At 52.6% G+C, this 12,747-nt stretch overlaps 1 protein-coding gene across 4 annotated transcripts in view; it reads right to left on the bottom strand.

Annotated features, from left to right (window-relative positions):
- Window positions 1-115: 115 nt before the first annotated feature.
- Window positions 116-12,747, bottom strand: part of ABCC3 (ATP binding cassette subfamily C member 3) — a 57,250-nt gene continuing 44,618 nt past the window's right edge. For all 4 annotated transcript variants that reach the window (XM_057300212.2, XM_063599263.1, XM_055100972.2 and 1 more), the window contains 6 exons: window positions 11,870-11,971; window positions 8,016-8,162; window positions 7,665-7,823; window positions 6,897-7,063; window positions 4,063-4,257; window positions 116-707 (listed from right to left, as the gene is read on the bottom strand). In XM_057300212.2, coding sequence (XP_057156195.2) covers window positions 599-707; window positions 4,063-4,257; window positions 6,897-7,063; window positions 7,665-7,823; window positions 8,016-8,162; window positions 11,870-11,971 — 879 coding nt within the window. In that variant the 3' untranslated portion in view covers window positions 116-598. The remainder of the gene's footprint in view (window positions 708-4,062; window positions 4,258-6,896; window positions 7,064-7,664; window positions 7,824-8,015; window positions 8,163-11,869; window positions 11,972-12,747) is intronic.

Genomic DNA, 12,747 nt, shown 5'->3' with positions numbered 1-12,747 from the left:
CTGAAGTTCAGGTAACTACAACCCTGTACATGTGTAGAAAATCTTCCTCTTGGCCTCCTCCAAAGATCCTAATCCCCAAACCTTGTGAACAAGTGCAAAAAGACTATTGTGTATATACTGTTGACCATGTAGTTTTATTTCATCAGTACTCCCATTTTTAATGGATTCAGGCAGCACCCCAGAGTACAGGCCTGACTCAGCAGCTGTCTTCTGTTCCAGGAGGAAAAAGCTTTTTATTAAAAAACAGAAACTAAACTTTAGAAAATATGAAAAATCAGAGGGAGGACAGAGGTCATTTCATAAAATCATTATCTGAAAACAGTGCAGTGTGCAAATAACACTCAGTTGGGAATCGGGAGACCGGGGACTAGTCTAACTGGCTCAAACTAGCTGTGACCTTAGGCATGTCATTCACCCCTTGGGGATCATTTCCTCATCTAAAGCATTCAGCACAGTTACCCTGTAAGGCACTTTCCAGGTGCAAAATCTTAAGGTGCCCCCAGTGTTTGCTATCAAGTCCATTCTGCGGACATACTTGGTGTCATTTCCTTCCTGATGAAAACCAGGAAAGGCCAGGAGGAAATCTCAGGAATATATTTTAGGCAAGTCCAGCATCTCTGGCCATCCCGTAGAAGATGCCTCTAGCTGCAATGAGGTTGGCTGGAGAATCAAATTCAGCTACTACTCCTTTGTCCAGGACCAGGACCCTAGTCAAAAAAGAGAGAAGTGGTCAGGTTGCCATCAGCCCTGACCTGGTCACATCGTCTAATCCTGCTCTCTGGGTACTTGCTCAGGCCCACAGTGACATGCCAACCCACCCAACACAGCCACCGCACCACATGTGCACACTTGCAAGGCTGGTTATTTTAGCCATTCTGTTAGTTCTGGCAAGTGAAGCGGTTTCTGGGATCAAACACAAGGTCCTATTCATCTCTGCTAGTCAGGGCTCTGAAAACCTTCCCTAATGAGCCATTCCCCTTGCTGGGGTCACAGGACTTCAGCAGGCTGTGCGCAGGGAGCCACGGGCCTGTGCGCTGGGCTCTGTGCACATCCATCTGCTTTGTGTCGGCTCACAAAAGCACACGGCAGGAAACCAGCTGCAGTGAGGCTGACACTGGAATCTGGGGCTTGGGCTGCAAATCTGGTGGCGGCTGCTGCTGCTGCTGCTGCTGCTGCTGCTGCTGCTCGGTGGGTCTCCAGCTCACACACAAACAGCCAGGCCTGAGCCTAGGGTTAGAATCTCCCACCAACCACTCACCGGGTGCACCTGGTACAAGGCCAGTGGGCTGGCTCCACCAGGGTACGGCAGGAGGGGAAGGGGCTCTCCCCAGCCTGGAGAAGTGCTCCTCCATGGGAGGGGGCTGACTGCATTCTGATTCTCAGCCTACTGGGCTCCCAGATGTGTCCTGGGAAGGACTGTGTCTGTGACATCACTGCCTGGCCACCGCCCCCCTGATCCCAACCCTGACTCCAAAATCAAGGTCTTCAGCGGCTTTTGATTGCTCTTGGGTAAGGACTGAATGCTCTCCCATGGTCCTCAAAGTGCAGCAGAGTGCGGCCTGTTCTCCACCCCCATCTTGGTTCTACTGCCTCCCTCCCATGCACTCCAGCCTCCTGTACCCTCCTGCCTTGGGGCATGTGTTATATCCTTTGCCTGCAATTTTCAGCTCGCTCCCTACCTTATTGCCCCACCTCCATCCTCCAACTCCTACTCATTCTTTCAGGCCTGGCTGGTGCATCCCTTCCTTACAGGAGAAAGTGCCCTGGCCACCCTGTGTGGATAGCCTTTTTCTGGCCTGCACACACAGGCCTTTGCGTCCTTCCTATGGGCCCTATTTATACATGATTATTTGATTAATTTCTGCCTGTTCCACTAGAATGAATGAACTTCCAACCTCCAAGGTCCATCCAAGCCCCTCACCCTAGGGCTGCTGGCGAATGAAACACTTTTGGTTAGGCCTGGGAGCAGGTCCTCTCAGCCCAGCCCTGTCCCTCCTCCAAACCCAGGGCTCAGCACTTCCTGCCCACCCTCCCTTCTCCCAGTGGGGTCCTAAATGGCAGTGGGGGGTGAGGGTAGGAGAGGGATGGAACAGACAGAGGGTAGCATCAGGCATTCTCAGCTTGGCTCCCAAGACACTGCTGGCTGCATGGGGGCACTTCCAAGAGAGCAAGGTCTGACCCATTGCCCTGTCCATGGCACCCTTCCCACTCCACCGTCCTGCAAGTGTTTCTTGAGTGAGTGAAGGCCTGTTGGGGTATTCCCACTATACGCCTTCAAAGAAGACTTGTCTGAGCCTCCTGCCTCCTCCTCCCCTCTAGTTTCTAGGGAGCGCAGCCTGCCAGGCCAGGGCCAGTTCACTCCCGTGAGGCTTCTGAGTCACCCAGCCCTCTCTCCTCGACCTCCAGCACCACACTTTGACATCTGGCACAATGAGGGAGTGGTCTGCCTCTCCAAGGAAGCCACAAGCTTCTGAGGGCACGGCCCCTCCCCTCATCCTTGGAGGGCCTAGCGCAAGAATTAGAGCAAGGGGCTGGGGAGGACACTGTCATTTCTCAGGATCACCTGCAGTTTAAATATCTTTCATTGACTTTTTTCTTTTCTTTGAGGCAGAGTCTCGCTCTGCACCCAGGCTAGAGTGCAGTGGCGCAAACTCTGCCTCCTGGGTTCAAGTGATTCTCCTGCCTCAGCCTCCTGAGCAGCTGGGACTACAGGTGCCTGCCACATGAGAGGCTAATTTTTGTATTTTTAGTAGAGACAGGGTTTCACCATGTTGGCCAGGCTGGTCTCTAACTTCTGACCTCAAATGATCCGCCTGCCTCGGCCTCCCAAAGTCCTGGGATTACAGGTGTGAGCCACCGCGTTGGCCAACTTTTTTTTTTTTTTTTTGAGACAACTTCCCACTCTGTCACTCAGACTGGAGTGTACTGGCGTAATCTTGGCTCACTGCAATCGTTGCTTCCTGGGTTCAAGCAATTCTCTGTCAGCCTCCCGAGTAACTGAGATTACAGGCATGCACCATCACATCCGGCAAATTTTTGTTTTTGTTTTGTTTTGTTTTGTTTTTAGTAGAGACAGGGTTTCTCCACGTTGGCCAGGCTGGTCTTGAACTCCTGACCTCAAGTCATCCACCCTCCTTGGCCTCCCAAAGTGCTGAGATTACAGGTGTGAGCCACTGTGCCCAGCCCTCATTGACTACGACAATCCCATGAAGCATCATTTTCATTTGAAACAGGCTCAGAAAGGTTTTGCAAATTGCCCAGGGTCACACAGCAGCCTGGGACTCCAGACACAGTGCTCTCCCCACAAGGCTCAGCTCCTCATGGTGCTGTCACGGTCCAGCTGCCACCTGAGTTGCTTCTTCATCTGTGACCAGAGTGGCTGTGAGACACCAATAAGGTGAAGGACATGCAGGCACTCTGCCAGCAGGTTTCTTAGGAAGTGATGGGACTCAGCACGAAGCCTCCAGTTCCCCTTACATTGCCTCATGGAGGAGGCAGGATGCAAGTGGCCTGTGCACAAAGACAGTGCCTGTGGAGCCCAGTGTGCCCTTCCCCATGTGTTAGAAAATGTCATTGTTGAGGCTGGGCGCAGTGGCTCACGCCTGTAATCCCGGCACTTTGGGAGGGCGAGACAGGTGGATCACTTGAGGTCAGGAGTTCGAGACCAGCCTGGCCAACATGGTGAAACCGTCTCTACTAAAAATACAAAAATTAGCCGGATGTGGTGGTGCACGCCTGTAATCCCAGTACTTCGAGAGGCTGAGGTTGCAGCGAGCCACTGCACTCCAGCCTAGGCAACAGAGCAAAACTCTGTCTCAAAAAAAAAAAAAAAAAAAGAAGGAAAAAAAAATGAAAATGTCATTGTATACCCCACCCCTGAGCCCAGGCCACCCCACTCTGGTCTGCCCCTTATCCAGATCTTGGGAAACTCTGCTCTGCCTGCCATGCCCCAGCAATCCCAGGAACATTGCCTTGTTCAGATAACCCTAATCTGCCCTGCCCATTCCTGATGCCCCAGGTGGCCCCACCAGGTTCCCCATTGCTCAGGTTTCCGTGTCCCACCTGGTGTAGTCCATGATAGTGTTAAGCCGGTGTGCGATGGTCAAGACAGTGCAGGTATCAAACTGGGTGCGGATGGTAGCCTGGATGAGGTTGTCAGTCTCCAGGTCGATGGCAGCTGTGGCCTCGTCTAAAACCAGGATGCGGCTCTTGCGGAGCAGGGCTCGGGCCAGGCACACAAGCTGCCTCTGGCCCACGCTGGGAGTGGAGAAGGCAGGCATTTCCAGCTGGGGGCCTCCCACCTGCCTCTGGGCCTCATTCCCAGACCTGTTTCACTCCTCAGTGGCCCAGGACTGGTTTTCTGTCTGACTTCTCCCATTTCTGCCACAGCCCAGCCCTCCAGAACGGAGCAGAGGTCTGGACACCATTGGGATAATGAGGGGCCTTGGGGAATGAGCCAGTGCTAAAAGGCATTGTGAAATCCCTGGTCTGCTCTTGGCACCCTTGGCCTCCTCTCTCGGTGCTTTCTTCCCCATCCTTGCTTTTCAGCTAGTGCCGTGATGTTTCTCTGCTTCACTCTATCTAAGGTGTAAATGGCTATTTACACCTTAGTAAGAACATACTTGCATGGCTCTTCTTGGATATTTGCAAATAGGCCACACGATGCCATCTTGCTGAGCCTAATATCACACAATTCAGGCAGTCACCTCCCACCCCATAGGGAATACAGGCCAGGGCTCTGCTTCGGGGACAAGAAAAGGGCAGGGCAGAGGAACACCCGGGGACTCTTTGTGTCTGGTCACTGAGGAGGTAAAGGAGGAGCAGGACACACGCCTTCAGCCTCCTGCTCTGGAAGCCAGAGCCAGCAGACAAAACGAGGCTGTGTTCCCAACCAGAGGCCACAGCATCCCCACATCCAAGGACAAATACCTCAGCCCTTCCCAAAGGCGTGAGTCACCACAGCCGGAGTAAAGTCCGGGCTTTCTCCCTGGCCCATTCCCGCAACTAATGAAGGTTTTGGCAGCAGAATGAGCCGCTGGATAGAACTCAGGGCTGATTTATGGTGGAACTGGCACAGGACACAGGTTATACTTGAAGTGGCTACAAGCTCAGTGAGGGAGGAGGGGAGCTGATTTCTGTCTCTGACCCCGGCATGTGTCGGGGTGGGGCATGCTCTGGGGGAAGTGTTGAAAGCAAGCAGGTGAGAAGAATGGATCAAGCAAGAGACAGTCATGGGGCACAGGGTCTGGAGAGACCATGTTTGTCCGCCAGCCACCCCCACGTGGTTATGTAAGTGAGAGCCACTTAAGATGCATATTTAGTCTTAAGGGCTGCCTGGGTGGCAAGGGAGTCCCACCAGTTGTCCAGGTGAGGGAGGTGGCTGTGATATAGCAAGGAAAGGTTTGGGACAGAGCCAGAGTCCCCGCTCTGCCCCTTACCAGCTGAACTGCTGCGAGGAGATCATTTCAAACTGTGGAGGCTCGTTTCTGGCCCACAGGACCATGGTAAAGATTAAAGGAGAAAGTGGAGGCCAGAGTGCTTTGAATATTGTTAAGTGCTGGGCAAATGTAAAGTTTTTTTTCTTGAGACGAAGTCTCGCTCGGTCGCCCAGGCTAGAGTGCAGTGGTGAGATCTTGGCTCACTGCAACCTCTGCCTCCAGGGTTCAAGCGATTCTCCTGCCTTGGCTTCTCAAATAGCTGGGATTACAGGTGCCCGCCATCACCCCTAGCTAATTTTTGTGTGTTTAGTAGAGACAGGGTTTCACCATGTTGGCCAGGCTGGTCTTGAACTCCTGCCCTCAAGTGATCCACCCGCCTTGGCCTCCTAAAGTGCTGGGATTACAGGCGTGAGCCACTGTGCCTGGCCTTGTTTTAGTTTTTGGGGTCGGGGGAGGGTGCATGAGTATGGACTGAATATAAAAATGAAAATAGGGAAGAGGAGGAGGAGGAGAAGAGGGAGGGAAGGGAGGAAGGGAAAAGCTGACATTTTACAGGAGCATCCAAGCGAAGCACTTTTCCTGTCATCACACTGACCCTAACACTGCTCTGTCCAGGTGGAAGCCACTGGCCCCATGTGGCTATTAGCACTTGAAATGTGACTAGTCCAAATTGAGACATTCTGTAAATGTGAAATATACACTGGATTTCAAACTTGTACGAAAAAACGCAAAATATTTCTAATACTTATATCAATGATGTGTTGAAATAATATTTTAGATATATTGGGCTAAATTATAGTATTACAGTTTATTTTGCTTGTTTTTCCTTTTTAAAAAGTGTGGCTATGAGAAAAAAAATTAGTTTCATATGCATGACTTGCTTTGTTTTTTATTGGGCAGCATAATGCAAAGAGGTATGGACTGTTATTATCTGCCTTTTAGAGTGAAAGAAAAGTAGGCACAGAGAGGTTAAGCAACTCGCCCCAAATCACACAGCTAGCACAGGTATAGGTATCTCCAACCTTTAGACTCAGTAAGAGGTGACTACTGGCCCCTCCAATGCATAGCCCAGTGGCTGAGGACATAAAATCTGGGGCTGTAAGAAAGCTCTGGAGGGGAGAGGGCTTCCTCAAAGGGTTTTGGAATCTCCCAGAGCTGGTTCAAATCCCAGACCTGCCTTCTCCCAGCTGTGCAACTTAGGTCAAGCCCTTTACCATCTCTGAGCCTCAGTTCCCTGACCGGTGAAGTGGGATCATGGACCACCGCTGGGGCTTGTGTGAGGAGTCGGCGGGGCAGTACACCATGCCTGGCACACGGAGTATGCTCAATACGAAAGGACAGCCCTGTGCACATCCGGGCTGGCCTCATCTCTGTGTCATTGGTGTCAGGTTTCCCAGCACCCGCCAGGGTTTCCCAGGGAGGGTTGCAGTTCCTGACCTCTGCACTCCCAGTGTTTACCTGAGATTCTCCCCGCCCTCTGAGCACTGGAAGTCCAGGCCTGCCGGCTGGGAGCTCACAAACGTGTGCAGGTGGGACAGCTCCAAGGCCCGCCAAATGTCCTCCTCTGAGTAGCTGCCGAAGGGGTCCAGGTTCATGTGCAGGGTCCCCGAGAACAGGATAGGGTCCTGGGGATACAATGTGGCCTCAGAGGGAGGCAGCTTAGGCCCTATGAGGAGCCATAGGCCCCAGGTCCAGGGAAGAAGAGAGGGATTAAGGTGGCAGCATTCCCACTCTGTTTCCAGCTCCCCAGAGGACACAATGGCCAAAGAGATAGAAAATTGCCTGTAGGGGAGTGATAAACCTCAGCTTTGCCAATCACGAAGACCTCTGTCGAAGCAGGAACCAGAGCCACTAATCTGACTCCAAAGTGTCCACTCGGCAGAAACAAAAAATACCCCGGAGGAGACAGAAAAAGTGAAATGTAATTAGAGCTGCGCAAAAAGACCAGGACAGAATGTCTCGGGGGAAGGGGTTCTTGGAGGGGTCCTTCCCCATGTGCTGGCCCAGGAGGTCAAAGGACAGGGCCTGACTGGGCAGGGTAAGTCTGAGCTTTCCAGATCCATGACGGGTGGCTCACTGATGGCTCTGCTTCCTGCTGTCTGTCCCTCCCCACCTGCCCAAGCCTCTGAGACTGAGGTCCCAGTCTCCATCCTAAAGCTACAGAACAAGGTGGGGCCTGCCTCCAGGGCCGTTGGCGAGTGTGGCCAGCCCATGCCAGGCTCCTACCTGCGGGATGATGGTCAGCTGAGAGCGCAGGTCATGGAGGCCGATGTCTGCCACGTTGAGGCCATCAATGCGGATTTCACCCTTTGCCGCCTCCAGGATGCGGAACAGGCAAAGGGTCATGGAAGACTTGCCAGCCCCAGTGCGGCCCACAATCCCCACCTGGACAGAGAAGGGAAGGGGCTCTGAGGGGGAAGCTGAGAGGTCAAAGGCGCATCTCCAGGACTCCCCTGGAGGCCGAACAAACATGTGGCTGGAGCACTTGCGCTCTCAAAAGACCCAAGCTCCCCACAAGGGCTGTGGCCGTGTCTGCAGGCATGAACACACACGCAGGCCCGCCTACCCCACGCATACCTTCTCGCCACCGTGCACATGCAGACTCAGGTCTCTCAGCACCAGGTCTAGGCCCGGCCGGTAGCGCGCAGAATAATTCCGGAACTCCACCTCCCCAAGTGGGGGCCAACCTTCGGGAGGGCGGCTGCCTTCCACCACCCAGGGCGCCTGGCAGGAGGGGCAGATGGGGTCACATCAGCTGCCCAGTGAAGCCCTCTTTCACCTTTCGGTCTCTCTCCCCCAAGGCCCCTCAATCCTCCCCAACTATGGTCCCTGGGAGGGTCTTTGGCACCCCTGTGGCTCAGCCTTGTGTTCAATGACTCCTTTATCCCTCTGACTTTATTCCCCACAGACCTACTCCAACACTCCCCTGTCCTTCCCCTCCCAGTCTCCCTGCTTGCCCATGTTCCTTTTTTTTTTTTTTTTAATTTTTGAGAGACAGGGTCTCAATCATGGCTCATTGCAGCCTTGAACTCCTGGGTTCCAGCGATTCTCCTCCCTCAGCCTCCCTAGTAGCTAGGACTACAACAGGCACATGCCACCATGCCTGGCTAACTTGTTTTGTTCTGTGACAAGTTCTTGTTCTGTCACTGAGGCTGGAGTGCAGTGGTGCAATCATAGCTCACTGCAACCTTGAATTCCTGGGCTCAAGCCATCCTCCTGCCTCAGCCTCCTGAGTAGCTAGGACTACAGGCCTGTGTCACCACGCCTGGCTAATTTTTTAAAGAAAAACTCTGAAGAGACTGTGTCTTGCTGTGTTGACCAGGCTGGTCTCGAACTCCTAGCCTCCAGGGATCCTCCTGCCTAGGAGGATTCCCAAAGTCCTGGGAATACAGGTGTGAGCCACTGTGCCACACCTTATATTCCTTGAAGTGCCCTCCCTGCCTGCCCTAACTCCCCCTCATTACCTTTACCCATTCATTGTTACTGGGTGGCAGCCCAGTGCCAGGCAGTGGGGACACAATGGTACCCCATTGAAACAGTCCTCACCCTCGTGAGATTTATGTTCTAGTAGAGGGAGGCATATAATCAACAGATAAGCAAATCTATACAACGCAAGAAGTGATGAGTGCTAGGGGCCAAGAAGTGCTTAGTGTTGCTGCTTTATACAGGGTGGTCAGGGAAGGCTTCCTGGAGGAGGCAGACTTTAGTAAAGACCCGAAGGAGGTGAGGGAACAAGCCAAGTGGATATCTGGAGGGAGGGCATGCCAGGCAGAGGGAACAGCAGGCATAAATGGCTCTAGGTGTGTTCTAGAGCACACTGGCAAAGGCAAGAGGTAAGAGGCTGAGGTAATGGTGGCTCCATCATGTAGGGCCTTGCAGGCCATTTTAAGGACTATTTTTTTTTTTTTTAACTCTGATTAAGATGCAAAGCCATTAGAGGGCTGTACACAGAGGAATGACGTGATTTGATTTTTTTTTTTTTTTTTAATCTCTTGGCTGCTACAAGCAGAATAGACTGGCAGGGCATAAGATGATGGTGGCTTTGAGATAGGATTGGCTACATAATTTGGGAGGCCCAGTGCAAAATGAAAACCTGAGGCTTCTTGTTGAAGAATGATGGAGAATGTCAAGGCACTGACGGCAGAGCATTACTCTAAACGTGCAGTTCTTCCAGGAGTGGGGACGCTGTGACTATTCCTGTGGAGCCAGCCCTGCTTCGAGGCAGGAGAAACCACACGGCCAGAGGTGAAAAAGCAGAGCAGCAGGCACAGATTGGTCTCTCGAGGAGGCGTCAGAGAACGGGCCGTGGGGTTGAGGGCAGACATTTATAGGATACAGAGACAGAAGCATGGGTATCCATGCAGGAACTGGGCTGCTAGACATGAAGCAGGAGAACTGGAAACTCCCAGACAGTGAGGGGTGAGGGGCCAGAGGGTGATGCCTGGGGAAGCCAGGCTGGGGTCAGGCAGGTGGACTGGCGGGTGCAATGCAGGCCACGGAATCCACGAGGACTCCAAGAAGAAGGGAGAGGTCATTTTATTGGGACGTTGCTAAGAGGTTGAATTAGACGAGAACAGAAAAGCGTCCCCTGGATTTGGAACCAGGAAGGTCACTGGTGAGCTGTCTCCGTGGAGCGAGGGCCAGAAAGAGGACTGCAGGAGGCAGATGAGATCAAGGCTGATGAGGAAGCGGACGCAGCTTGTAGAGACCATACTTTAAACCATGCTTCATGACAGAGGAGAGCAGAGAAATGGGGCAGTGGAGTGCAGGGGGGAGGGTTTGCGTGTGTGTCTGGAATGGAAGATGTGATGGAATATTTTTGCATGTGGATGGGAAGCGTCCAACAGAGGGAGCAAGAATGACAGGAGATGGAGGGCGGGACTGAGGAAGCCAGGTCCTCAAGCGGCCAGGAGAAGAAATGGAGGGGCTGGGCTTTGAAACAGAAAGGGATGATTCCTGCTAAAAGTGAAAAGGAGACAACGGTGAAGGAGACACAGGCGGGTTTAAAGACTGAGAGGCAGGAAGGTTGAGGGAGTTCACGTCTTAGAACCTACTTTTTATGGAGGTGTCAGGCAAGGTCGATGGCTGAGCAGGAGGGAGATGTGGGGTTTGAGGACAGAGATTATTCAACAGAATTCTTTCTGAATGTGAGAACATGGGCTTCTTGGGGAAGCAAAGCAGGAACATGCAGCCGTGGTGTGTGGTTATAAACTTGTCAACTCAGTGATTTTTCTCCTGCAAGCTTTTTTTTTTTTTAGACAGAGTCTCACTCTGTTATCCAGGCTGGGGTGCAGTGGCGCAATCTCGGCTCACTGCAACCTCCACCGCCTGGGTTCAAGCGATTCTCCTGCCTTGGACTCCCAAGTAGCTGGGAATACAGGTGTGCACCATCACGCCCAGCTAATTTTTTGTATTTTTAGTAGAGATGGGGTTTCACCATGTTGGCCAGGCTGGTTTTGAACTCCCGACCTCAAGAGATCCACCCACCTTGGCCTCCCAAAGTGCTGGGATTACAGGCATGAGTCACTGTGCCCCACCTCCTGCAAGGTTTTAAGTGCTCAGTGCAGGCATGAAGAAGGCAGATTGGTGGGCTCAGCTGGGGTGGGTTTTGGAAGTGAGTACAACTGAGAGAGAAGAAAGAGAAGGGCGAGGCAGGTGAGAGCGTTTGTGTTGGTGGAGCATAGACTCTAGGCTGGCCGGGGAGGGAGGTGAAGGCAGAGAAGCTGATGGACAGAGACACAAAGGGAGGTCATGGGATTGGGAGTCCCAGTGAAGGCAGACTGCTGTGACAGTGGGGGACTTGGAGCATGAGAGCGAGCAGGATAGGAGCGTGGGCCAAAGATGGGATGCTTGACACTGATGCTGCAGCTTCTGGGCATGAAGAGGGCTGAGGTGTGACCATGAGAGGGGGCGGTGGAGAAAAGTCTGGAACCCCCAGTAGGGAACAACTCCTTTTCCCCAACAAAGGGCATGCTGCCCCACCTCCACTCCTTTGCCCAGGCTGGTCTCTTTGGCTGGAATGCTCACCTTCCCACTGCCCACCCCACCATCTTACTTAGTCTATCAAAGCCTGTCCATCCTTCTCTTCTAAGCTCGTCTCCCCTGGTCACCCCAGCTGAAGGATCTCCCTCATCTGCCCTCTCCAGGTGCACCACGCCAGAGATCTGGTCATCCACTGCAAAGCCCTGCAATAGGTCTTACCCCTCCCACCAAATCAGAATCACCTGAGGGCAAACACCGTCTTGCTCAACTCTGATCTCTCTATACCTCCTAGCATAGAGCATTGGTTGATGCTCAGTAAGGAGTGAATGGGTAAATGAATGAAGAGCCCCATACGTGGCAGGCCCTGATGTTGAGGGAGAGAGGGCCACCAAGCTTTCTTCCCCAGCTACTTCAGATTCCCCCTGTCCCGGGCTCATGCCAGTACCCACCTCTGTCTCTGTCTTGGAGTACTCCTTGACCCTCTCCACAGCCACGATGTTAGATTCCAAATCTGACATCATTCGTATCATCCAGTTCAGAGCAAATGTCACCTGGCCAAAGGGACTGGGTTATACGTACGGCGATCTCCCCTCCCCACCGTAATGGCTTTGGGAGGAGTTCAGACTCCTGGATCATGTGCCCATCCATGGGATCCTAGCCCGTGGATGACCCAGGTGGGCCTGGATCAAGCCCACAGGCATGCCAGCTGGGGCTGTAATCACGAATGACTCCCTCAGGCGGTGACAGTGCAGACTTAACCAAGGACCACCTCGCCTTGGTTTCTGTTTCTCCAACTTTAATATGTATAAGACTTCCCAGAGAATCTTGTTAAAATGCAACGCCGGATTCTGTAGTCTGAGGTGGGACTTGGAACCTGAGATTCTTCATTTCTAACAAGCTCCCAGAGGATGGTGATGCAACTGGCCCATGGGCCACACTTTGCGTACCAAGGAATCTTGATCAAAATGCAGAGTCCTGAGCCCCATCCTAGGTCTACTGAATCAAAATGTACATTTTAACAAGTAGATTCATGTGCACACTGACCTTTGTGAAAATTGACCTTTCTGGATTGTTTTTTGTTTGCCAACGCGTTCAAGGTTTGAGCCACCTGAGGCATTAACAATGTGATCTGCTTTACAAAAATTCCGTTTGCAGTTAGGTGACTCTTTGACAGTACAAGCTGGCATCAGGATGACCTGCCTGACCTGCAGACCAGGCTTCAGTCACCTCGTCTGTGTACGTTCTCTGCAAGCATGTGAACGTGAGCGAGCGGTATGCCAGCCCTACACTGTCCTGACCTGTCACATGAGCCTACAACTTGCCCAGA

The sequence above is a fragment of the Pan paniscus genome, chromosome 19 (assembly GCF_029289425.2).
Source record: "Pan paniscus chromosome 19, NHGRI_mPanPan1-v2.0_pri, whole genome shotgun sequence".
NCBI lineage: Eukaryota > Metazoa > Chordata > Mammalia > Primates > Hominidae > Pan > Pan paniscus.
Note: the sequence above shows the minus strand (reverse complement) of the source record. Positions and strands in the feature narration are given on the sequence as shown.